This window comes from Ascidia mentula, chromosome 6 (genome assembly GCF_947561715.1).
Source record: "Ascidia mentula chromosome 6, kaAscMent1.1, whole genome shotgun sequence".
NCBI lineage: Eukaryota > Metazoa > Chordata > Ascidiacea > Phlebobranchia > Ascidiidae > Ascidia > Ascidia mentula.
In genome coordinates, this window is record NC_138571.1 from 16,216,982 (window position 1) to 16,244,221 (window position 27,240).

The 27,240-nt window shown below is 41.1% G+C and overlaps 3 protein-coding genes across 3 annotated transcripts; 2 read left to right on the forward strand and 1 right to left on the reverse strand.

The window, feature by feature from the left end:
• Positions 1-1,020: 1,020 nt before the first annotated feature.
• On the forward strand, positions 1,021-4,181 carry LOC145905405 (bifunctional arginine demethylase and lysyl-hydroxylase JMJD6-like). Its single transcript, XM_082992593.1, has 7 exons — positions 1,021-1,380; positions 1,661-1,960; positions 2,309-2,480; positions 2,747-2,873; positions 3,186-3,342; positions 3,634-3,831; positions 3,980-4,181. The coding sequence occupies exons 1-7, from the start codon at positions 1,193-1,195 to the stop codon at positions 4,029-4,031; spliced, it is 1,194 nt and encodes a 397-aa protein (XP_082848719.1). The 5' UTR covers positions 1,021-1,192; the 3' UTR covers positions 4,032-4,181.
• Positions 4,182-5,187: 1,006 nt separating this feature from the next.
• Positions 5,188-14,629, reverse strand: LOC145907304 (uncharacterized). Its single transcript, XM_082994730.1, has 22 exons — positions 14,625-14,629; positions 14,460-14,545; positions 14,032-14,169; positions 13,230-13,372; positions 12,675-12,866; positions 11,947-12,191; positions 11,608-11,729; positions 11,405-11,542; positions 10,881-11,172; positions 10,479-10,592; positions 10,158-10,265; positions 9,677-9,967; positions 9,352-9,459; positions 8,925-9,041; positions 8,460-8,509; positions 7,998-8,138; positions 7,650-7,802; positions 7,188-7,416; positions 6,728-6,914; positions 5,964-6,197; positions 5,455-5,647; positions 5,188-5,351 (listed from the first exon to the last, which is right to left on the reverse strand). The coding sequence occupies exons 1-22, from the start codon at positions 14,627-14,629 to the stop codon at positions 5,188-5,190; spliced, it is 3,450 nt and encodes a 1,149-aa protein (XP_082850856.1).
• Positions 14,630-16,908: 2,279 nt separating this feature from the next.
• Positions 16,909-27,160, forward strand: LOC145905803 (gelsolin-like). Its single transcript, XM_082993092.1, has 16 exons — positions 16,909-17,061; positions 17,190-17,331; positions 19,316-19,470; positions 20,127-20,291; positions 20,559-20,693; positions 20,843-20,947; positions 22,341-22,482; positions 22,929-23,072; positions 23,340-23,500; positions 23,899-24,126; positions 24,293-24,414; positions 24,597-24,730; positions 25,010-25,161; positions 25,481-25,631; positions 26,158-26,306; positions 26,889-27,160. Exons 1-16 carry the CDS (start codon positions 17,041-17,043, stop codon positions 26,913-26,915), a joined length of 2,133 nt encoding a protein of 710 aa, XP_082849218.1. The 5' UTR covers positions 16,909-17,040; the 3' UTR covers positions 26,916-27,160.
• Positions 27,161-27,240: the final 80 nt, after the last annotated feature.

The following is a 27,240-nucleotide window of genomic DNA, read 5'->3' on the forward strand; positions in this document are numbered from 1 at the left end:
ATAATGTCATGTGATCTCCATTAAAAAAAGGTCTCAAGTACATTTTTTTTCTCTCAAGGGCCTAGGAGTGACAATTTTTCTGTAAAACCGTGATAATTAATCCTGTCTTCCGTTGGTAACATGACATTATGAGTGCTTGTTTCGTCCACAATGGAATTATTGGAGGACGAATTACCCAGTCAGGCACATTTAATTTCTAAACATTATATTGAAATCGACAGGAAGATGCGCAGTGAAGCGAAACGGGTTTGGACTTGCGATCGAAGCAAGCAGACAATTCCGATCACTTCGTCTGTGAGACGGACAAAAACCTTCACAACTGAATTGCCGCTGGTCTATATTGACGCCGGTCCTTCGTCACCCACCAGCACTGCACAAGGCGAGACTGCTGAGACTTCAACTTGGTTTGTGCCCGCGGAAGATATCATCCAAGAGTGCGAGGTGGAAACGTACGACAATTTCTGCCATGATCCAACTGAGAGGACGTTTCGCACACACAGGCATGGGAAAAGGTTTCTGGTGAGAAATTCAAACGTTGAAAATCTGATGAGGGAGTTTGTGTGCAGGGAGGGTTATTCCCAGGTTGTGATTCCACAGGAATCCGAGTGTTAGAAAGGACGATAATTTTTGTCGCCACAAAACCGATACATCTTGCACATATTTGTATATTACTACAAACTTTGTTTTCTTTGCGGTATAGTTGCTGTTCCAAGCTATTCTTGACCTTTCTTGGTCCACACCACTTTGAAAACACCAACCAGTTCTTGCACCCGCTTTTGATATGGATGTAACTAATTTTTGTAACAAAACTATTGATTCTGCTTGGAAACAGTTTTCGCCCTGTTAATAATAAATTTGCAGCTAGAGACTAAACCTACTGGTGTTATCTTAGCCAACCATTGTTAAGTTTCATAAATATTGTTTGTTTGTATTGTTTTCGTTGACGATTTTTGAATACACAAACATCATATTAATAAAATACAAGGGGGCCGCACCGCCATCATCCGACATTCGGAAGTCACGTTCGCGCTTGAAGATTTTTTTGTTTGTTGTTAATCTTGACGTTGTTCGCTTGAAAATCAAGCAAAACTGACAGATATTGCGGTAAAATTCTTTAAAATAAACGACGAATCCAACATTGAAGTGTGGGGGTACTTACCTATAGTGTTTACGGCTGTTTGCTGTGTGCAAGATGTCCTCGCACAAATCCCGGAAACGAATAAGAATAGCTAAAAAAGCCGCACGCCCAGAACTGAAGGGCGAGGAGGGTTGGCAAGGGACCGCCTACAACAAATGGTTTGACCTCTCGTCAGGTTCTGTCAAGGATAATGTCGAACGGGTAGACTATTTAAAGTTATCCCATGAAGAATTTGTCGAAAAGTAAGTATTTTGTGACAAAAGCCGTCGACGTATTTTTCCAATACTTTTACCAATATTAGACAAATAGGCTTGTAAAGAGTCTAACAATCTTGTTTACAGATTAGGTTGTTAACTGGACAATTTAGCATAGCAAAGTTGAATTCTTTTACGGTAAGAAATGCATAAACCTTTGTCTTTTGTTAGTTGTCATACCGAGCCTGTTTTCAACTGTATTTGTGCTTAATTGCCTTACATGTCACAGCATGGCTTCAGAGTAAAATTACTGCCTTTGTAAATCCAGATACGAAAGGCCTGCCAAGCCAGTTGTTCTATTGAACACACAGAATGATTGGCAGGCTAATTATAAATGGACCCTTGAGCGGTTAAAGAAAAAGTATAGGAACCAGAAATTCAAATGCGGCGAGGACAATGATGGCTACTCCGTCAAGATGAAGATGAAATATTACATCGACTATTTAAAGAACACAGAAGACGACAGTCCTCTCTATATTTTTGATAGCAACTACGGCGAACACAACAAGCGGAAGCAACTTTTAGAGGACTTTGAAATACCATCATATTTTAAAGATGATTTATTCAGGTGGTTTTTACTTTTAGTGTTCTTGTTTGGTCATTGTGTTCACTTCCTTAAATTACAGTATTGATTTTAAGTCATTCTTTTTATCTGTCATTAGGAAATGAGCAAAAACTGTTTATGCAACCTGTCACAACCATCACACCCCTGTGCAATCTAAAGACAGACAATAATTTTCTGTGAGGGAATCTCCTTAAACATGGATACCTGTCTGACTTAACCCATAGTTTATCAATGGCCATGTCATTTTATTTTTGCGTATTTATTATTCAAGTGCAAAATAGCAATGATTTTATGTGGTTTGTTTATAGTTATTTGCAGCCAAATAACTTTAAAAAACATTTTTATGCTAAGGTATGCTGGTGAAAAAAGAAGACCACCATATAGATGGTTCGTCATGGGGCCAAGACTGTCTGGGACTGGAATTCACATCGATCCTTTGGGAACAAGTGCATGGAATGCATTGGTGAAGGGACACAAAAGATGGTGCCTCTTTCCAAATTACACTCCGAAGGATCTGATAAAGGTAGAAGTTCATTTATTTTCAATTAGAAGCTAATGTAGTTGAGGAAACGAAATACATGGATGACCACTGATATGTAAATGACTATGATTATCATGAAAGCATGCAATGCACATTACATACTGCCATGTGTTTGAAGATAACAATCAAATGTTGAAACATACCAACCATAACCAATAATAAAAGTGTTTGGCCAAAATTATATGAATAGATTTGTCTGGGTTTTCAGTGCTTACGCTTAGGTTTTTATGCATAGTTTTGTTTCACAGGTAAAGAAAAGTGAATCACCACTACAACAAGGAGAAGCAATCACTTGGTTTCACTTAATTTATCCACGAACACAAAGGAAGGATTGGCCTGCAGAATACAAACCCCTGGAGATACTACAGAAACCTGGTATTCTAATCCCTCATTTTGTAGTTGTTGATTACCATCTTTAAATGAATAGAACTGCTTTTATACTGTCAAAGAATCAAATTGTTTTGATTTAAAAGTTCAGTATTAACCAGGTAACTCAGAAATTGTGGCCAACCATCAATTTCACTTTGTTGACAATTGCAGTTGTAACGTCTTTGACAAAACATTACATTTTCAATAAAATATATGTTATTTAATTCAAGACATGTAGATCTGTGTATTATGCTAGTACTGTTCCTCTTGTGAAGTGAGCACAAATTTTGACATAAAAACAACAAACGTTATATTCAGGTGAGACTGTTTTTATTCCTGGCGGTTGGTGGCATCTCGTGCTGAACCTGGACACCACGATTGCTGTCACACAAAACTTCGCGTCGGTTGCAAACTTTAAAACTGTTTGGACCAAGACTGTCAAGGGGAGACCCAAGTTGTCGCACAAGTGGATAAGGTTTGTGTGTTTTTTTGGTATAAATTTCCTATCCTGGTTTTTAATGTAGTGTTTCTTTACTTGCTAGAGAAAAAAAAATCATCTAGTAGTGATTGCAATGCATTGCAACTAAATTGCGATTTGGTAATGATTTTAACCAATTTGGGATCCTTTCATTTCGTAAAAAATTTCCAAATCTGATAAAACTTCCGGCAAAATGAAGTATGTATGTCATTAAAAATTACCAGTGCAAGTAAATTTTCAATAAGTTCCATGAATGAAAAACCTGAAAGAAAACTTTTTTTTCTTTAGGATTTTGCGAAAAGAGCGCCCCGAAGTGGCTGCCCTATCGGAAGACATTTCTACAGCCACGTGTATAGAGTCTGACTCCTCGAGCGACTCCTCTTCATCTTCGAGTGATTCTTCCTCTAGTTCCTCCGACGAAGAAGAGACCGTGGACAACGCAATAAATGGACGCAAGCGATCGGTCGATTCCATCTCTTCACTGCCGTAAGTCATACCTCATAAGAAATATAGACCGGTCATAGTGGTGACATCCTGCTGTCAAAAACTTAGCAAAGATTTTGCGACGTTGTCGTCTATGTTATAATTGCCTCCACTTTTACCAATCCTTAACACCGATTTGTGGATATTATAGGAATAAGCGTCCTCGACCTAACGGCGACTGCCAGGAACGCACCGACAGATGACGTCATCATGATGACGACAGAGGCACGTGACGTAACAGTACTTAACATTGCGATGTGATCCTTTAGTTTTCGCTACAAACGCTGCCCATGCTGTGATAATCTTTGTGCTTTGACTTTCATGTGCTGCCCAATAAATTCATACCCACTTTGTATGGCACGGCCTCCCACAGTTCTTGAGAGGAGTGTGAATGATCTTGTTGAAGTTGATGGTTTGCGAGCTGCTGGCAGATATCCCGATTGGTCGGTTTGGGGCAAAATTGAGATATGATCACTGTTTAAACTTCTCGTTATTTTAAAAATTAAAAGGTCACAAAAATTTAAAGTGCTGAACCGTTCATAGATGGGAACTGCATTGTGAGACAGATTTTTATTCTTAAAATTATTCGATACAATGGAATTCGGCAGCCATGATGATACGAAAAAAAGGTGGAATATAGAATGTAAGCCAACAGTTACTTTGTACTGGAAATAATTGGTCCTCTATTACTTGTTGGTGTCCCAAATTCGTATTGGCCGTTATTTCAGTGAACAGCTCATGGCTCAATTGTAGTGAATGGTTTTTCAAACTCTTTTAACCGAGAACTTTTTCCCATTACCGACCAGCAAAATTTTTGAGCAACCTCTAGGGTTCTTGTGAAGCTGGGTGCTGAGCACGAGCGATTGAAGTTACAGGAAAGAAAAACCATTACGTGAACGTGAAGTTTCGAAAGTTTATCATAACTATTGTTTGAAACAAAGCGATTCAAATTACCTTCAGTTGGTATATTTTTTAAAATAAAGTTTTGTAGGTTTTAAGAGTGTTTTAATGCATTTCATTTGCAAGAACTGATAATGCCTGTATGTAGGCAATTTTTCACTACTTAAATAAAATAGACCAACTGAAACTTTTCTATCGGCTAATTGCTGTCGCACGTTTTAAGACAGTGCAACATCAGGGGTTAGATTCCGTCCACTTTGGTGATGCCCGCTGTTGAACTGCGTACCGGCAAGAAGCACTGTCCGCAAGACATCAGTCGAATTGCCTATTTCAACTTTATTCCCTTTTCGTAAAACGCGCTGCACGCATGCAAATGACAGTAGATGCACACGTGCAAAAAGCAATGAAATCAACCGAACATGATGCGGTTTTGCGAAATCGGGTCTTAGCATAAGGCGGCTAAGGTCGCCCATTCCTACGATAGGAATGGTAAAACCTTATAGAAACAAAAGCGCTCAACGTAACGACAACTAATGCTAATGAACCGAGGATGATGAACAGGTCTCGCGACTTTAAATCGCTTCTCTTTGTTGTAATGAGTGTTTGGAGGTCGTCTTTGGTGTCTGTGAAACAGTGAACATTAAAGGTGGGCGCAAAACAATTTCTGCATTTGGAAGGCTCCATGCTACTTTCACTAAAACACCGATTCTAGGAAAAATATTGCACACCGACCTTTATTCGAATGGATTTCAAATTCAAATGGAAGTTCCGGAATCCGGAGAAAGTCAATTTGATCGGCGGGAGGATCGTTAAGAAATATCGGCCCGACCACGTCTTCTTGGTCGAGGTCAATCGCCTCGCGACGTTTTCTATTAGTTGGATTCGGACACTTGCTTCGTAATCCCGTGTTCGAACAATACTGCAAATACAATTTCACGTTATATACGTGCAAAAGAGCCGTAATAATCAGAGCTGTAGACAGTCATAAGATAGCCCAGTGCCACATTCACCCCACACAATTGTCTGCAGCTCGTAACAATTTCACGTTAAAATATCCAAATACTTACACCGATATATCATTTAATTAAATGCTGGTGCTGCCAGGCATATTATCTATACAGCTTTTTTGTATCAATATATCACACAATTAATTTCTCGTGCAAATAAATGACGACCCAAGTGCCAAAATCAATTTGACGCCTGAAAGATCTTCCCTTCCACGTGAGGCAACTCACCTCCAAAGACGTTTCGTCGCATACAAGCATGTGGGCGTGGAAGAACACAACTTCGCAGCCTTCAACCCTGGGGATTTGGAAGTAGATACAAATGGACGAGGTGTGTTGTTTTACGGTGGTCGGGAGAACGTTGGGAGGACAGCCGTTATCTATCACGTTGACAACTGGAACTGACATCAAGCCGTCGGCGCAAGACATGAACAGGCGATGGACAGACAGCCTTTGTCCAGGAAGCTGTGGTCAAGAATAAAGTAATGTTTCTTAAGAGCATTTCGTGGAATTTATGCGCAACATAAGGCACCACAAGGTGGAAATCTGTGTGCCCGCTAGTAAAAAGCTAGCACACATTCAACAACTACACTGATGAGACCTATCTGCAGCTCTCAATAAGCACAGCATTATATACAAGTAGTACATACAAGTTGAAACAGCCTTGCCCAGTATTGTGACGAGTCCAAAAATAGACGAGACTCTTCATTGAATATTTTAATTACGGCAATCGACTAGGTAATGACAAGTTGATGGTGATGTTACAAAAAAAATTACTCCGATGCGAATCGGGTGTTGGACCAAATCCGAATATTCGTTACGTCATACCAGAGACTATATTGCTCCAGTTCACGGCACTTACGGGAGTCGGCCCACAACCCTGGTGGGTCATTATTGGCCCCGGTCAATCGCCGTAAACTGGAAATTGATAAACGATGGAAAGTCTGGATAGCCTATATTCGAGTGCTTTCAAAACCACAACGTCACACCCATACCGCTGTGGATTGGTCAGGTGAGACGACAATCCCGATATATTGTCCGACAGTGTAGTTGTTTCCAGGTTGTACGACCATGTTTGGAGGACAGGTATCCAGGCATGTGACCACTTCCTTACACAGAGTGAAATTGCCCGAGAAACGTTTGGCGTACGCCGCCGACAACGACTTATCTAGTTTGTCTACACTGTAAAAGTAAAGGAATAGGTAAAATGCGGTTGGCCGTTATATTGGGATATTTTAATCTAAATAAAAAAAATATTACAGGCTTAGGTGCCAAAACGTTGTGAGTGGGTAACGCAAGGCCAAATCTAACATGGTTATTATTATGGGAAAACGTTTTGAACACTGCTGTGCTCATCATTAGTGCTGTGAACTAACTGACTGGACTGAGTTGCGACTAAGCGCCAACAAAAGCGGGCAACCGAATGCATATTATGAAATGTGTAACAATACTTACACTGGTTTGATAGACGTGCTCACAGTGTAGTCCGTGCCGTAAATGCATTCGAATTGCAGCACGGGTATGGGCATGTCGTACAGACCCTGGGAAACCCCCGGACCAATGTTGAACCAAATGCGGTTACGCACTATGACGTCACCGGAAGGGTTGCTCTGCGAGGTGGTGCCGCAGTCATCAAAGGGGCCCGAAATGGACAGAGTGTGCATAAGAGTTGCGCCTCCAGCGACTGAAATTATCAACAGTAGGTATTTGCATCCGGGCAAATATAAACGCAGGTGATTAAATAGCAGAAAGCACGGTATACACTTGAGGGGGCTGCTTAAAAACGTATGCTTCCGGTTTACAATCAACGTTGATATTTAATCACCCCCATGCTATGCGATTAACGCTGGCATTAAGTCTTGCTTTTTTCGGAAATTTTTGTATGGCTCACTGTTAAGTTTGCAAAAATTACTATACCTGTGGCCTTGCATTTTTCCGGGGCTTTGTAATTTTCGTCCGGACCCAAATAAAAAAACGCGTCCATCACCCGATCTCCGCCAAACTCCTTGAAAAGATCGTGAGAAACAGAGACGGAAATGCTGTTGTGACGACATATCAAATTCGGCTTAGCTGGAACGAAAAGTGGGAGTTTGTAAAGGAAATGGTAAACACATACATTGCAATTGGACTTGCAAATACGTCATTTTAGTTTTTTGCACATAGTGTTTCACGAATGTTCAGTAACATACATTTATCAAAACGTTGCCACAGCTGACAAAATACCAGATACAATAGTTTTTTAGAGAAAACATGCAGATTACTTACGAATATCACAGTGTTTTCCCAGAAGACCCTGATTGCTTTCGCAGACGAAGCCTTGATCGTGTTTGCTTGAAGGCAAACAAACACAAGGAGCTTGGCAAGGATTTGGCTTGCATGGGAAGTTGGGATCATCGGAACTGCTTTCTGCAGTTAGAAAACAACAAATTGCTATCACTTCATGGGTATTACGTGCAAGGTAGGTGGTTAAGACGCAAATCAGTCTGTTCTCCTTTGGTGTCGTCAGTCGCGAGGACTAGCAGTACGGGGACTAATTTTTAAAAGTCCGGACACCCTGGGTAATAGATTTACATATTAACAGGATTCTGTCGTTTGTAAAAAGTATTTTAAAGTGGGAAAAAAAACGACAAACTGTTGTTTGCTCAGATTCCATTGAAACGTATTTTCCAGCTATAGGATGCAGACGGTTGCTACTTTTCATTTCAGTATACATTTATTTAAACTTACCACATCTAGTGCCTGTGAAGGGTGATGGACATATGCATTCAGGAACAACGCTGCCAAAAAAAAAATAATCCAGTTTCGGGTTTTCACACTATATGCACTTTCCCCATAAGCTGGGATGGTCATGGGTTATGCGGTGACAGGAGATAAATGCAGGGCCCAGGGTGTACATGCCCTTACTTCACCCCAAAACAGCACAATTTTCTAAAGCAAAGTTCAGGACTCTTTACCGGTTTTGGCTATTTGGTAAACCGCGAGTCCACTGTGTTTAATGCTTGGTGTCCCTTTGTTTCCAAGCCATTTATTCGATCTGCCACCAAATGTGCCAAAAAAGACCTGCCCTGGCCCAACCTAAGTAAACGCCAAGTATGCGAGGATTATAACGTTTGTCCCAGAAAGGTAAACAAGTTAAATTCGATTGGGTAGTTAGTCGTAAATTTCTAAGCGGTTGAAACGGTAGAAACTTACGTGTCTGCCAAGTGCCGAGTGATACAGGTTCCACCATTCAAGCAGTACCCGATCGAGCAAGGGTTGAACTCACACCGGCGACCGTGGAGGCCAAACGGGCATTTGCAAACGTTGCCCCTATAAAGAGGAACAGAGTTCAGCCCTTGCTCGTCGCACTTCCCTGAATGGAGGTTGGTTTGAGTGTTTTTTCTAGGCTTGAACAAAAATCATTTGCTCCAAACCCCACAGAACCGCTAGGCCCGTAGCTCAAGTCGGGGTACAAGCGTTGGGCCTAGTAAGCCTAGGGTCGTGAGTTCAAACCTCACCTGGAGCTTGATTTAAGATATCGCTCAGACTGTCAGAAAAAAAGGTTTCTGATTAATACCTGGGCTGCGAATCCTGTAAACCCAATTTTTTCCCCAAAAGCAAAGCAGTGAAACAAATTTACCCAGTGGGAGATTTGACGCATGTCCCGCCATTCAAACAAGGTGGAACGCACACTGGTGTCTCACAGCGGAGGCCGGTGTAATGTGAGGGGCAGTTGCACGATGGTTGTCTGAAATGACGTAGAATGTCTTTCAAAAGCCAAGTTATAAACAATTCATTACTGTTGCTGGCAGGCATTTTCTCAATATTAAAAAGCTCTTCAGGCAAATAAATTTATATGCCCAGAAGAGCTTTTTTGTATTGATCCTTAGGAAGTAGTACAGCTTGCACGGCGTTCGGTAGCGAAAGGTGTTGATAACTTTAACCTTACTTTTCCAAGGACTTACTGTAGCAAACCGACAATAACGCATACACCGCCATTGAAGCAGACATATGCGACGCAAGGGTTAGGAGGTGGCAGTGTAGTCGTTGTAGGTCTGTATTGGCATCGGTCGCCTGTGAAGCCGTTGTAGCAGCTGCACAAGGGACGGCCGGCATCGATTCGACATGCGCCCCCATTTTGACACCACCCGAAGCAGGTCGGTATCTGGCACGTGACACCGTTCCACTGCGGGGGGCAGCGACACCGCGTGGGCAGGTTGCCGTTGGTCAACTCGCACACGCCTCCGTTGTAACATCTTCAAAATGAAAAAGTAGAATTTTATTCTATTTTTTTGTCATAACTAAAGTTAGGAAGCAAAACAATCTACACCTTGCTATACAAAGTCTCTAAAACCTAAATTATAGGAACGCTATATACGTGTTTCCTCGTAAATCTGCAACCAATGTACTTTCAAAGTAGCACTACGTTCTATTGTATAACAGTACCTGAAGTGTCGTCTATCGCATCTCGATTCCCCGCAATCTGTACCAAAATACATCGGGAGGCATTCGCACACTGCGACCCCGTTCTGAACAATGCAGTGACCGCCGTTTCTGCAAAATACAACCGATAAAAGCAGAGACACAATTGTAAAACCTAAGCGTGATTATTAGTGCCCTTATCATTCCTTTTTTCTTTGTTAATATGTCAGTGTCCCAAACCATTTTACTTTTTCTGTTTTACCTTCATTATTGTTGAAATGCGCGTAAAACAACTGCTTTGATCAACAAAGTTGAGTCAATGGAACTTTTGTGTATGTTTTGTACCTGCACACTTTCGTAATGCATCCCGGTGTATGATCGCAATGGATGCCTTCAAAATTCTGGGCGCACACGCAGTACGGCCGGCGAGAACTGGACACGACGCACGTTCCGCCATTTCTGGAATCAGAAATCCGATAACAACATTCCTAGTTATTGAAAATAACTGTTTGTTATCTGGCGTAATTATACGTTTGGCAACACTTGCACAAAATATCTATATATCCTAACTGGTACTACGCGGCAATGTTTGCAAATCATGCGATTGCATGAAACAAGGTTGTTCTCTTGCGCACCAGTGATCTTTACCACAAAATACCCGCAAAACCGAGCTCCCGTAGCTCAGTCGGTAGAGCGTTAGACCTGATAAGCCTGAAAACATAATGGTAATCTTTTCCAGTTATTCACCTGCATGGATGGTTCCTACAGGGAGAAATTTCGCATACCGTGCCAAGGTATCCACTGGGGCATTGGCAGTGGGCGAACCCGATGCTACTGATCACACACTGGCCACCGTTGATACACCTTACCACGCTACATGGACTTGGCACCGGGGTGCAATTGGGACCAGTGCCGGACTGACATTTGCAAATCGCCCTCTGGTTTTCGTAGACGCAGAACTTGTTGGACGGACAGAGTGGACATCTGGCTTGGCAGGAGTCACCGACGTAACCAGTGAGACATTGGCACGTGGGCCCGCCTGAAACGTGAAGAGTTACGTCAATCGGAACTAAACTTAGCCTACTTGACCCGGGCTTGCCAGAAATTGTGTTCGAAAAACGTGTTCCATTTCAGGACAACAAACTTTTTGAATTTCGATCTGGAGTTGCGCCAACAGAGAATGAAAAAAAACTGTTGTCACTTTTGACGTTAGCCTTTATAATATAACAATATCAAATTAGTGCTATTTTTTTTACAAACGCGATACTTGCCTGGTTGTAGAAAGCATCTTCCCCCGTTTGAGCACACAAATCCCAAGCACTGATCTTCATCGAAAGGCACGCACGTGAAACCAAATCCTTCCCGAAGACATTTCGTACCAGACGGACAGGGGGCAGCTCTACAAGGATCTTGGGATAATAGTTGGTTAATTCCGTGTGCCATAAACCTTACTAGACTTCTGGGATTTTCTTACCGGTGTCGCTACAGCGGCCGTCCATATATCCCAGGTTGCACACACATTTTCTTGCTCCGGAGACGACGGTGCATCTTTCCATCTTGGTACAAGGATTGGGGATACATTGATCACACTGGTATCTGAAACAAAACGATGGTTTTTCTGTTCAGTTTTGTCGTGGAATTATTCATATCTGACATAATAAGGATGGGGAAGTTATGTCAAAACCTGATAGAGTAGTGATGGTGCACGTGCTTACCCATCCTTAAGGAGCGAAGGCCTCAAACGTTTAAGCACGTGCTGGAGACGGGTTTTTTATCAAACATTCCAGTTCCATTAAAATTGTTGCAAACTTACAACTTCTTGAGGCTGTCCTTGATAGCATCCGAAAGATCGACAATCCCGTAATCGTGGGCAGTCTTATAATAGGCGTGGAACGAATTGTGCCGAAAAGCTAGTTTCGCAAGCACGGTATCGGATGAGGCAGTGCCAACAGCAACCAAGTAAATTGTCACGTCGTTTCCCAAATCGGTGCCAGCGGTCAGAACCTCTCCAAGCTCTTGGTCGTTCAGCAACGGTGTGCACGTGATGATGATTACAACCTTTGGAACACAAACACAAAAAAAGAACTGCTATGGTTCCTACATCAGCGGGTTTAGGGTTTTATCGCATCCCAGACATTCCATCGCGTCCTTTTTATGAGAAAATGCGTGCTATGGGAGATACCTTTCAAAACGATTTCAAACTATTTTAACATTGAGCATTGAAACAATGACCCATAACGTTTCTAAGTTTGTTTTCTGATTATTTTTAACTTTAACCTTTCCCCACCCAACGATTCTGTCGAAATCTTCTTGCGAACCACGTTACTAAAGAGAAACATTGTGCTTACGATTTATACACCACCGCACACAACAACGTTTAGTTTTACTTATTTTTAAACTTTTAAATTGTCTGCACCAAACATATTCGTTAAATCTTTTTAAAGTTCCATCAGAAGAGCTTTCGCGCACCACCTAGTAGGGAACCACAGCTACCTTCTCCACCGGTGCTATACTGCACCCAGCACTAGATGTAAAGTTTACCTTTGGCGAATTGCTTGGGCTGTTCGTGAAAATTTCTCCAGCCTTCCGCAAGCCGTTGGGCAATCGGAACGGGTAATAACCTTTCTTTAGATTTTGCAACTTGAACTGGATTGTCAGGTGGCTATTGCCGTCGGCGAGTTCTAGAATCACCATTCCGTTTGGATCTGACGATCCGTAAGAAACCAAAGCAACCTGGAAGTTATAATACACTATTATATAATACTGGGTACTCCTCGTTCTGGACCTAAAAAATAAACAAAAATTAATTGAAACCATGATTATTTAACTTCCCACGACTTTGAAATGTATTCATAAATCTGTTTGGATATCTACCTTTTTCGGATGCGCACAGTGCTAATTTCGTTTTGGACACATAAACGTCTAAAAAAGCTATACATTACGTCCCATACCCAATGATCTGCATTTCAACAAAATAAGCACGTTTGTAACTAACTCCGTGCGCAATAAAACGAGAACTAAATAATCTGGTAAGAATTCCATGGTCGATTCGACTTACGGTCACAACAATGGCAGGACTAGGAGCATGTACATTACCCGTGTATTGAGGTCTTCAATATCGAACAGTCGCAGAACAGACATAATATACTCCTTGAAAAAATCTGAGCTGTCTGGTCCGACTTGTTCCCCCATGTCGATCAGAAACACAACGTCAATTTGTTTTTGCTGGAGAATGCATTCTGCAAGACGTGTTTATAGAGATATTAGGGATAACATTTTTATAATATTGACATTTTATTAGAGAACGATTAGCTTTGTATGAATGGAATAGTTAAAAGGTGCACGCAGTAAGATTTGGAAACAAAATTTGCAAATCTCCCAACTAAATCTGCTACGCCCTGGCTACATCAAAACGACCCACTATAACGGAACCTGTGACCAGGGGCGGATGAAGTATTTTCACCATGAGGAATGGTTACTATCCAAAACTCATTATGACGAAATTATGATTTTGGTCCTCAAGACGAGTAAACGTAAAAGTACGCGCCAGACCAGCACGCGATAGTGATCACATCTTAAACCAGTGTATCCCGACCGGTGGTACGCGTACCACGTGGCGACAGCATTCCAGGTTCTAATTTAAAAAATCGTAAGTGATCTCTAAATGTTTGTTACTTCATCCCCTAGGTTACTTTGTAACCATCAACTAGGTGGTACACGTTGAAATTGCTTCACCTCCTAGTTGTACGCAACCACAAAAAGGTTGGGAATCACTGTCTTCGACAATCCTTTTATCTGTCACTGCAACATTTTTTTCAGTGTAATAACATATGTGGGAAGGAATGATTCACCCCTCTGTCTATGTATTACACAATAGGCTGCCATGCTACCGTCTCACCTCCATAGTCCAAATCCACAATACTTCTTCCTTCCGGGTCGGCATTCGAACCGGAACCTTCGTCTAACCCATACAAGTCGTCAGATGTCAGCATTGAGCGATCAGAAAACTGCTCGTCACCGACGTACGAAGGGGCTTCTACGCATTGGCACAAAAAAACAATTAGACCCGTTTTTAGCCAGTGTGGCATTCTAAGTTGTCGGAAGTTAACTCGCGTGCTAGTAATTTATGGCTAAAATATGGTTATATGGTTCTCGTAGTTCGAAATGACCAAGAGAAAGCGACATGAAGTGCCGTCGAGAATCCAAAGGAAAAATTAGCGAAATTTGTAGGGAAAAAATAGCACACACCAAACCAAATTTAATAAGGTGGCTAGTTTTGTCAACGGCATTACGGGTTACTTCCGACCACGTGTTAATTATCATTACCTTGCGCATTATCACAATCACAGGGTTCCTTTGACGTACCTGCAAACACTCCAGAGAGCAGAAACGCAAACAGCAACACCACGAAACTAAAACAAGAAAAAATGCAATTGCATTCGGGTTTAGATTTTGAAAATATTTGCACTCTTTGGCGCCGAAGAATCTTACCTCATCTCTATCACGCTGAAATCAAACATGAAACTAAGCACGTGGTAGTGCGTAGCCCGCTTATGAATGAACCAAGGAATGCGACCAATCAGTCTTGGGGCGTTTTTTGCCGCCAAAAGCAATTTGTCCGGCGATGGTATCCGGCCATGAATTTCAATGTGTTTCGTGATTTAATTGACAAGTACATTTTATTTGCTTCATTATTCATTACAGATTTTCGAAAGAGGCGTTGGATTGGAGAATAATAGAGAGATTGGAAGGCGCTTAGAAAAATGGGCAATTCAGTATTCAGTAATCTCAACTTGAATTAAAGTTATATTTTCCGTTTTGAATCCAAATTAATAAGAAACTGATGTTGTTTCATCGGCCTTGTCGATCGCATTGATATTCTATTTGCAAAAATGAATGTATCACATTTTTTGGCTGATTTAGGGGGTGTTTTGAGATTACCAACCGCTTTGAGGGGTTTGAAAAACACTGGTTTGTTTTTTATGTTAATGTTTGTTATGCTATCTCTGTTCTACGCCAATTGGTAAAAAAGCTGTTTTGGAAGTTTCAAGGTGCGCATTTAAAACATCATGCATTCTACGAGGCAAGAGTTTGCTGTTTGGCAGTTATCACACAGCAAGGTGCAGGATTTTGCATTATCTCGTCTAACTGGGCCTACGTGTTTGTATACATCTTGCCTTTTCGTGAACCAAGGGGACGTGTTTTGCGTCAAAAAGACGCTGCACAATCTGACGCATTGCAAGCCTTGCGGAAGAACAATCGTGACTTGCATGGACTAGGGTTTCAAAACAAATGACAACATAAAGCCTATTGTTGATGAATGCTATTTAAAAACAATTACCATTGTGTTAGTAGAATGAGTGAGAAAAAACCTTTTGTTCGCACCTAATTTAACCTTTAATTAGAGTTTTGTGCCTGCTGTTATGTTGTGTTCCTTTGAATTGCGGAGAAACCTATCATCGGAGTCTGTACCTTCCGATGTTACGACTGGCTTGTGGGATATGCGATCATAAGCAGCATATCTAACCAACATGTATCTGCATCCAATGTACCACAAGACACAAGCCCATACCCATAGGCTTAATAACGGTAATGTATTATTAATGTTTATCGTTGCATGATTGCAGAAGCCGGTACATTATCTGCGACAAGACCTTACACGAATTTATTCGTCATGTTTAGTTAGCCGAGCTGCTGCAATGCTTTTTTTGGATGTGAAGTTGAAATTATGCAAACTGGCTATATATGGAGCTGCTGTAAAAGGTCGTTCTTAAGGCGTTGCACTGACATATTAGTCATGCAACCTGTTTGGTGGCTTTTGTCCTTTTCCATCATGTCATTGTGAACGACAGGGAACGAAAGTTTTGAAAATCCGCGTTAGTTTCAATAGTAACAATGCATTATACATATTGCGAAAGTACAAACACTGGCTGAGGCATTTTGCAAAAAAACGAATTTTTCCTTCAGTGTGGGCTGTGTTGTTGAAGTGAAAAGTTTACAAAACCGCATAGTGTGTTCCAAAGTATATCAGATTCGCTTTTGCTTTCAATTGAAGTTTACCACCTTGGGTCATAATACGCAGATAAAGGTCGCGTAACATAGATGTAGTATCTTAGAAAATGACGCTTTGTTTTGGTCACGTCAAGTTGCCAAACTCCTTTCTTTCACACAAACAAAGTTGGGTTTTGATATTGCAGCTCGCAACTCTGGTTTTTTTCAAGTTCACACACCTAAAAAAAAATACGTAGTCGCTCTTTTCCCTCCGGCTCGTCATGTTGGAGGAAAAGGCACCGACATTTCGATTTCCACTACATGCCTTTTTCCCTGTGTGTGCAGTCAGCAGTAACGACGCCAGAAACACACAGTCACACACACACTATTGATTTGTATTGGAACGCCGGTACACAGTACAGCAGTGTCCGGTATAAGCTTATGTTAGCAAATACAACAGTCTATTGGTTCAATAGAGCAAATAGAAGCATAGAACAGCTTCAAAGTAACGCATGTTTCATCAGTTTCAGATTGCAAGGTTTATTAAAACTCAGTTTCTTTGGGCCTTTTTTCTATCAGATTGGAAATCATAACTGCGATGTTGCATTAGCTTACGACTAGGGCTTCATGAGTACAAAACATTGATACTCTAGTCTGTTACCGAGCTTAGGCCGGTTTATTATTGGCTGCATTGTCGCCTGTATGACGTTATTTCCTTTTGTCACCGTGTAATCGTTTCGAATGTTGTTGCTGTCTAGAGTGGAGACAAAGCTGTGTTACACAGGGTGTTGCGCGCTGCAGTTGCTTTCGCTTAACATATAATAAATGTCCATTATTTTAACAAGTGGAGCGTTTTTATTTGCAGTGGAGCATTTGCATTTTTTAAAAAACTGCATTGTCTGTCTCTTTCTCAAAAATGGCCCCAGCGAACCTGAAAGTAAGTAATTTTTTCTTGTTGTCTTATATTTTGTGTTTGATCTTTCAAATACTGTACTTGTAAGGATATGCACTAAATCAAGACAAGGTAAGCATCAATACTAAAACACATACTTATTGTTTGCGTAGATATGGCGTATTGAGAACTTCGAAAAGGTGCCGGTGCCCAAAGCAAGCTACGGCTACTTTTTCAGTGGTGATTCCTACATTGTGCTGAATGAAAAGAAGGATCGCGATGGTAACATCAGCTACGACTTGCATATGTGGATAGGTGGGTCGATGCTCATCGAATTACTTCGCGCAGCCTCCCAAGGGCTTTTTCGACGTTAGCTATTAGGCCTGCTTGGGAGTCACAGGCGTGCAGTAGTTTTAATGTAAACCTTTTCGTGTAACTGCGACGCTTTAGAGTTGTGTCCACTTGTGTCAATGATTTTTGTAACCTTTTGATTTTGCAAATTTACACGAACTCAAGCTGTGTAGTTATGGCTTTCTAGACTGATAGTTCAGTAGCGTTTTGCCCTGGGGAGGTTCGCCGTCTTAATTCACACATGGCTATCCCCATAGGACTTTTGCCAGAAGTGGAACTTTGTCACGGTAGACCAAAATTCTATAAAACATCATATCAAACATGACGTTGGTTAAAAATGAAGTTTCAGATTCAGCCATCCAACGATTTGGGCTTGATTTGCCACCTGTTCTAACCACATTTATGTATGCCACAGTTCACACCTCGGCTTAGAACCTTAAATTACCCTACCACGTGCGTCCTTAACGTGCGGTCAAGCATGACCACTTTAAATAGGTTTTCAAACTCAATTGCTTCAATTACGAAGGCTTGAGTGGTTGCTGAGGTTTATGGCGAGGTATATATACTTTTTATTTAAACTCCACATTTGTTAAACAACTGCGAATTGGGATGGTATTCAAGGCAAGGGGAAAAAAACGTTCAAACAATACCCCCAGGGTTTTTATAGACCTGTATAAAGACATGGGGATTTTGCAAATGTTAAATGAAGGCCTTTAGCGTTCGGAAGTGTCGTTTTTCTGAGCATGAAATGAGTTTTTTGCGTTATCTTAGCGCCTGGCAGGATAACTCCACCAACACGACTCGTATTGCTTCGTTTCCTTCAGTCGTGCTTTGCCTTTCCGAGTGTTTGTATTGATTGCGTGGTCAATGTATGAGGTTAACCCGAGCCACAGGATATAAGCATAGCCCAGAAGTACATGGACATTCCCCCAGTTTTTTACAAACTATCTCATCCAATATTTTGCTGCTGACATATTGTAATTTTTAAAGGATTTTTCTTTCAGGCATAATTAAACGTAGATTTAATTTGAAATATAAGTCAATAAATACATAAAAATATACGTTTGACGCGAAGGACAGGTCCTTTATAATTCTCTGGTACTAGTTCCTATTTGCCCATAATTCATAACCTGTATACATATGTATACGATGCTGAAGCGAAATACGTAAAAATTATTTTGTTAAAATAGAGTATCAGCGTTAGTTCAGCAAAACGAATATTTCCACACACAAAAATCGCAAATCCGTTAGCACCGGTCTCAAACGCTTAACGCCTGGCGAACCAAAGTCAACACTCTAGTGTGCGCTTTTCACTTGCGGTAGATCGCAAGCGGACGATTCCGGGAGTGTTTACAGAATGAACCGAGGGCAATACACTCTTAACATATGTCACGGACTCGTGTTCCCGACGGATTGTACGGTTCGTGGATTGCACAGTCCTTCATCTCTCGTCGAGGCCATCTGCTTGCGGTTTTAAAGGGGAAAGTGATGATGTTGACCCGACGTCCCACTCTGCATAACACGAAATTCCAATTCCTGTTCAAAAAGGTCATGTCCGAGGGCTTCGCTATTAGGTTTCTGAAATCGACAAATTGCTTCTGTTAATAGTTGAATGGTATTCAGTTGTATCGTTGGTCAAGGTCGCCTCGGTCACGTTATTACTGCTTTTGAACTAAATATAGGGAAATTATGACTGTATCTTGACAATTCAGCAGACGTCTCTAGTTAAAGCTTTCAAACATGTTTAAATCAATGAAGTCATTCTCAAAGTGTATTTAAACCAAAATAAAACCGTTTTTAAACCATACTCTTTAGCTGAAGCATAATCATACAAGTATTAGCAGATTTTGTCAAACATTCGGTGTCAAATTTTTGTGTTCTTTCAGCCACACCTCGACAAGACACCTCTTTACCAAACGCGCCTACGTCATATCTATTTCCTCTGCAGGCAAAGACAGCAGCCAAGACGAATACGGAGCATGTGCGATTCTCGCCGTCAAGCTCGATGACGAATTAGGTGGAGGCCCAGTTCAACACCGCGAGACCCAGAACTATGAATCCACGATGTTTTCCGGTTATTTCAAGCCAGCCATTAAGTACCAGGTTAATATGCAGTCTATTTTCTGGTGTTTACTGCATCGATATCAGTACGGGTTTTCAAAATCACGCCGCGATTAACGCTGTGTTCAAATAGGAGACAAGGAATGTTGCTACTTTGACTACCTGCAAGTTCAAATCATAAAACAATCTTTTGAACTCATTCGATCTGTTGATGTCGAGCAGAAAATAAAATATGCATGAACGGAACGCCGCCGTGCGGGTTGTCGCCAGCCAGATACCGCATTTAATAAAAAATGCCTCCCATATCAATACCTTGGCGCCAAATTAATTATTAAACAACGAAACGAAAATCGAACGCCAAGTCCCAAGTCCATGCACGTTTTTAAATGCAATGACATATTCGCATCGTTATGTCAAAGCAAATCGTATTATAGTGCTAGGGTCTGACGTTAAAGAGAAAGTTATGTTTCATTGGCGTTGTGGTTTTTTTTACCAAGGCTGCGTGGAGGTGTTAAAGCGAAAGACCCAGCGTTGGTTGTGTACACAGTTGTAAAACGTACTTAACGGTTGAACCTAACGGTTTCAAATATTTACCTCATAAGAAACGCGGTGAGAAATGCTTGTGGGGTGTTGGCAAAATACGTGTGGTTTTCATCTTTGAAAATCTTGACACATTCTGACCAATCACATGCGTGCAGAAAGGGGGCGTGGCCAGCGGATTCAAGCATGTGGAGTCAAATGACATGAGCGGCATTAAGAGGATGATGTGGGTCAGGGGTCGTCGCCAGGTTCGTGCGGATATTGTGGAGATGAATTGGTCGAACGTGAACGAATCCGACAGCTTCATCTTCGACATGGGAAAGGTGAGAATATTCCCTTTTTCTTTTTTCTCTCGATTGCTCACTTTATCTTTTTTTTCTCGTATTTTTCACTGGACGTTGGAAAGTGAAACGACCACCAGTGAATGATTTCTAGGACTAACGCCAGGTGTATACACAAAATTTCCAAGATTTCGAACATGTATAAGCCGCCTGTTTATGCATTTGAACAAATGTTCTCACAACCGAAATTGTGTAAATTTCAAAAATCCCCGGAGACTAAAAATTAATGTTAATTTTGTCGTGCTGTAGGACATTCATATTTGGAGTGGACCGCTGGCTAACCGCTTCGAGAAGATGCAGGCGATGATCGTTGCGAAGTCGATCCGAGATGACGAAAGAGGGGGGCGTGCAAAGGTGTCGGAGATATCTGGCGACCCCAAGCGGGCAAGTATTATTCTATGGTGATAAACGTCTCAAAAGTTTTTTTGAACTAACGGTGTAATTTGCCATATACTTCTATTGACTGATTGCACAAAATAAATTTTGCACAAGTGTATAAACCTCCACTAAAATACGTTGCGATTTGTTTGTAGCTGGAACAATTCCTCGGCAAGTACCCCGGCCACATAGCCAAGGGTGAACCCGAATCAACCCAGAGGTCGGCGCCGAGCAGTATGAAGAGTGGCAGGAATTGCAAAGTGGGTATTTACCTGTAGTCGTGCTTGTTTCCAGTACACTCTAGGGTTAAGATCGCAGTAGCTAGAGATTAACGCCACGAATCTATTAGACTTTTTTGTGGGTAATAAGCTGTTTAGCTATCTGATGTTTGCTCTCATTGTCAAATGCATTTAACGTCGTCCGTTGTGTCAAAACGGTCTTTTTACAGATTCGTTAAGTTGTTTAACAACGTAGACATTATGTTTTTGGTTATCGTTCAAAGGGAATAATTGTAGTAAAATATATTAAATATTCTTTCTGTCTTATTTAAATATTGACTGTAAATCAACAGCACTGTTGCACGCGGCTTGGTAATTTGACGCCTTAATTTGATTGAAAATAAGCTATTACAATTGGATTTGGTTTTATTGCTCAAATGTGCCTATTGGCGTTTATGAGTAACATCGTATACACGTACTATGAACTGGTTTCTCGCCTCGCATCATTATATCCGCCTTCAATTTCACCCAAGGGATAATCTCCAAATGTCTGGCATGGCGAATCCCTTCCCATTCAGCCGAAACTCGAATTTCAAACCGCAAAGTCAAGTAATATCGAGTTTCGTCTTTCCGGCGTACAAAACATCCTTCGCTGACAAACGCGAGAAAGGGTGTTAATGACGCACTCTGTTTGGCGTTGGCAGAAATTCGTCTGCCCAAATGCTTCGTTGCGATTTTTAAACCAACAGGCCTCGCTAATGTCGCTAGTTATTCCAGCTATCAACGGTGAGTTGATGAAAACAGATACCAGACTCGAGGGCCGTATTCAGTTGTTTTTTTGCACTTCGATGAAAATGAAATTGACCAAGTCGGCGCACCTGTTTGTTTCCCAAGTGATATTTCTTTGGTGTAAATCCTCTCTAAATTTGATTTTTAAAGTCAATTTCAATTGTTTTTACGCCCCATGTATTTAACAAGACAGTTGTACGAAGCGGAAAATCCAACGCGTGCTCACCGTTCACTCGTTGCAAATATTGTACTTTGCCGCAAACTCGTATAGATAATGCCAACAGAGTTCAATTTCCGCTTAACCAGATTTATTGTCATAAATTCGTCGAATCGCTCGCGGCAGCTTAGCTGTTGCTTGTTTAGTTTTAGTTAAGATTAAGGTTATGTTGTGTATAGAATATAGCTTGAATTGCTACAGTTGTAAATTCTCGCATGTAGGTACTAAGATGCAATGAATGTTTACGGTTCTTCGATCGCATTGGATTAATTATGACATTTGACTGGATTTTGACCTGGTGAATATACAGTCATTTTAGAAAGACGTTGTGCGTTTAAAACGTTTACGGTCCGTACAGTTTTTGAAGAAAGCTGTAATAGCAATAACCTAACACTATATAAAATCTAAATTGTCGCTATCGCTCCGCAGCTCTACCAAGTGTCAGACGACAGCGGATCGGTGGTGACGTCACTTATGTCAGACAGTCTCCCGTTCAAGCAAAGTTTGTTGGATCCTGGCAACGTTTTCATCACCAGCAACCCAGATATGGGACAAATATACGTGTGGAAAGGTATGTAACCAAATTGACCGAGTAAAACCAACTTTTTCCCTCAGGAAAACAACAACTAGTTGATTAGTAAAACTAGTATAGTGTTTATAGAATATTAATTGCCGGACAAAATGTCACGATATGTCAATTTTCGGCCGATTTGACAAACACGTGACGTGCGCGTTGGATTGTGTGAAAAATGAAGGAATTAACTTGTCCTTGTAGTATTTTTCCGCTTGACCGATCATGCGAACGTTGTAGTTAACATACAGTATCGATCATATCTTTTACTTGTACATCGTAATATTGGGTTTTGAATAAAACTTAACTTGGTACAAATTACACGGTCGGTTGCAAATGCTATGGCAAAAAATGCACAAAACAAGACGCTTTAATCTTCGGTTGTCCGAACGTAAAAATCTTACCGGTACAGTTTTCAAAAATGTTGACACAATTGTTGTCCACAGGTAAAGATGCTTCACCAAACGAACGCAAGGAGGCGCTGAAGATTGCGAGCTCTTTTATCGCGAAGGAGGGGCTTCCCCCGCACACGAGGATAACCATTATGGCTCAATTCGCCGAGACTGCGGTGTTCAAGAACATGTTTTCCAGTAAGTCTCATGTAGCTGTAGCCAAAGTGTCGTTTTCCGAAAGGCTTTCTTATGCGAGTACATGTACCGAATTTATTCACGTGAAATATGTATAACTGTACCATTCGACTTACCTTTTTGGGTAGTTTAATGAAAGATTCGTTTCATTTTCCTTTAAATTATTTTAAATAACTCTAACACTGCATTTTCCTTCGAAGAGGCAAAAAAATATGCATCACGTTTTCCTTTAAAAAGTATGAAAACCTTACCCGGCGGTTTTCCTTTAAGGCTGGCGCGACGAAGACTCTCAGAAAGGCTTGGGCGAGGTTTGGTCAATCAACAAGGTTGCAAAGGTGAAAATGGTTGAGTTTGATGCGAGCACCTTGCACACCAAGCCCGACTTGGCTGCCAAATATCAACTTCCTGACAACGGATCCGGTGACGTCAAGGTAGCCCGGATGCTTTTACCATTCGTTTACCTGTTACTGTGTCATTTTATGCGCTGTTTCCTGACATTGCTTTGTGCTAAACTAACAGGAGTTATACCTGCATTTAATTCTGCCTTTACTTTTTTTAAAACACCATAAAAAGCATGGTAATTTATGTAATTTGAAATAGTGAATACTAGGACTGACCTAAATTGTCCAAAATACTTATATATATTTTGCCTATACAGCATCATCAGTATTCTGAAAACAACATACGAAAAACAAGAGCAAACATTAAATAACGATTCCGGTTTATTGCTTAGGTTAAGGAATCAAAACATCCTTTAAGATAAAGCCATCACGAAGCGAGTATCTCCGAAATCTGTGATGTCAACACTAAACCAAATCCTTATTCTTAGATTTGGCGAGTTGAGGGAAGTGGAAAAGCCCCGGTAAACAAATCCACCTACGGTCAATTCTACGGTGGAGACTGCTACATAATCTTGTACTCGTACCAACCACGTGGACGGCAGGAGTTTCTCATTTACTACTGGATTGGAGGGAAGGCAACTGCGGATGAAGTGGCTGCTCTACCCATTCTTACCATTGCCACTGACAACGATGAATGCAACGGAATGGCTACGCAGGTTAGAGAATGTTTGCTTTTCAAATCTTTGATTACAATGGAAATTGTAACCTCCGATGGGGAAATGATTTCTTTTACCATTGCTTACCTGTAATGATTTCGCAACAAAGGAACACAACTATAAGACTACTCATAACGTGAAAACATTAAGGTTGTGTCGCTTGTAGATTCGAGTTACCCAGGGTAAGGAACCACCCCACATGTTGATGCTCTTTGGGGACGGCCCCATGGTGATTCACCAAGGGGGAACTTCCCGCGGTGGAGGGCAGTCAGATGCTGCGGATACCAGGTTCGCTTTGCACTAAAATATATAAAACTTTTTAAAATTTAGATCTCAATAGGGTTGTTAGGGGTGCTTGTAACGTTTCATGCTGTGTCACTGCACCGTTCCTTGTTTGAGGACTAATTTTCCATTTTACTTCGTATAAGCTAAACTTACAAATAAATAATTTAATATTTTCTTGTTTGAAGGTTGTTCCACGTTAAGGGGAGTTTCAACGGACGCTGTCGGGCGGTAGAGGTCGCTGCGGAGGCTGGTTCTCTCAATTCAAACGACGCGTTTTTGCTGTTGACACCAAGTGGCAATTACTTGTGGGAAGGACAAGGTAATTAGATCGTGTGCAAACGAAACGACACACGAGACTAAAAGTATTTGAAGTGGTTTTATAATTGAAATAACAGCAGGTTTAATAAGGAAATTTTTGTATTTTGTGGATTCTATGAGATGGTTCTTCCACTAAGTAGTTTAAATAACATGTAGGTCTTCAATAAATTGGATTGCATTTTACCCTTCCATATGAACAAAAAACAGCAAGTCACGAAGTTGACATTTTACACACTTAGTCAACTTCATCACTGTAACAACTGATCTACATTTTGTAAAGGAGCATCAAGCGCCGAAAGAAAAGCTTGCTTTGAAGTTGCCAAACTCCTCGGAGCTCCAGCGCCCACTAGTGTCGACGAGGGAAGCGAATCCGGGGGCTTCTGGTCTGCTCTTGGAGGAAAGGGTGATTACTCCACTGACCCAAGAATTGAGGTAGGACATTTTAGAACTCTATACGCTATGAGGCAAAGACTTTCACTTGACGACTATACAATCACCGTTATAATCACAATTAGTTGACGATCTGTAGCTTATATGTCTTCTCTGCTTCGTTCTAGTAAATGTTCTTTATGCGGGCGATGTGCTTGTGTCTGTGTGCTACAGCATGAAGAGTTTTTTGTTCTAACCTTAGTTCACAAAAATTTCGTGCTCGGGTGGAAGTGCACTGATCCAATCTGCTCCTTGTGTTCCAACTCTAGCGTTAAAAATGGCATTAGTTGTTGAATGTCCCGACCCCAACTTTTGTGTACAGGGTGAAGTGAAAGCTGCTCGTTTGTTCGAGTGTTCGGACGCCAGCGGTAACATCACAATCGAGGAGGTCGTGGGAGATTGGTCGCAGGACGACTTGAATCCGGACAATGTGATGTTGCTCGACGCTTGGACAGCCTTATATGTGTGGATAGGTAAATGTCCGACTGTAAAATATCTGGCAAAATTTGTATCTATTATTGTTTTCGTGTTCAGTATAACCTTAGCGGATCTAAGAATGCGGTGCGCTGTATAGGAGTAATTTTGTACACTATAAGCATGCGGTTTGGTTGCCAACTGTTTACAACCCGTGACCCACGTTCAATGGCAATTTTTTACCCGCTATGAATTTGCTTTTTGTAGAAATGCCTCTATTACAGTGACGAACTTAGTCTATATCCCTCTGGCACATAACGTGCAAGCATGGACTCTGAATAGTGTTCACACAAACTGTGGACTTTTCAAGTGACCTGGACATATGATGACATGTTTCTGGCCTACCCGTTTCGACCCGATAACTAGGAAGCACTTTTATAGAACAAATTTAGTAAAAAATATACGAAAATAAGCGCAATTATAACTTCGGGGTTAAAAGTGCAATAAGCGTTGACCGCCTACAAAACAATCCCGACATTTGTTGCATTAGAATCCCAACAAACCGTTTCATATTTTTTCTTCCAGGTCAAGATTCGAGTGCTCAGGAAAAGTCGAAGGCCCAAGAAAAGGCACAGGAATATCTGGATTCGGATCCCAGTGACCGTGACAGCTCGACTCCCATCTTCAAAATACATCAAGGCAAGGAACCGCTCTCTTTCAAAGGATTTTTCCAGGTGAGACATACAAATATTTCCTGTTTGTCGGTTATGCAGTTTTAATGCTCAGGAAATCAGGGCCGGTTCTGTAGAAAATGCGGAGTCCGAATTGAAAAAATTCGGGTCCTGGTAGATAGTTTTCCTAAAAGGGTGGTAAACTACCAAGCCTCTTTTTTTAATGCCTGTGGCCCTTTTTCAAACTTGGGTTTTGATCTGGACAAACTGGTAAAATGTGCCAGGGATCAGGCTAAATAGAAGTTAACATGCACCTTGTCAGTGCACCACTGCCGTGGAAAAAGTAATTAGCATTTAAAAGATATATTATTGCTGGAACGGTATTTGTGGGAATTAAAGTTGCAAGTGTTTGCCTGAATGCTCATACACTTAATATATGCTAAAAATATGGGTGTAAGCCCATTATACAAAGCACCTAAGCGTTCCCATAATGTGAATTTACTCCAGCTGTTTTGGCAAATATTTAATGTATGAGCATTCAGGCAATCACGTACAACGCTTGTGGCCTAAGTTGCAGATTTTCTTAGCGTTTTGGACACCAAAAAGTAACATTTTTTTTTAAAGCTTTTTTTTGTAAATTCGCAGGGTTGGGATCACGAACTTTGGGCTTAAGTGGAATGGATCCATGTCCTGTGTGATGTACATACGTATCTTATTATGACTTTGCTCATTTGGATGAAACTGTGCAATTTCCCAGCCCAAGTAACACCCGAACCTTGACAGCTTAATGTACGCGGTTTATAAAGATTGCAGTGTTTGCTAACTTGGTTTCATTTGCACTATATATCCCATTTCTGTTCATGCAGCTGTGACAAATTTCATCAACGCAATTTATAAAAATACATCTTCCTATATTGGACTGTTGGTGGTTTTATTGGAAAATAGGTTAATGCCAGATATCAATGGGCCGGCTGTGAATTCGTTCACAGCTTGCCAC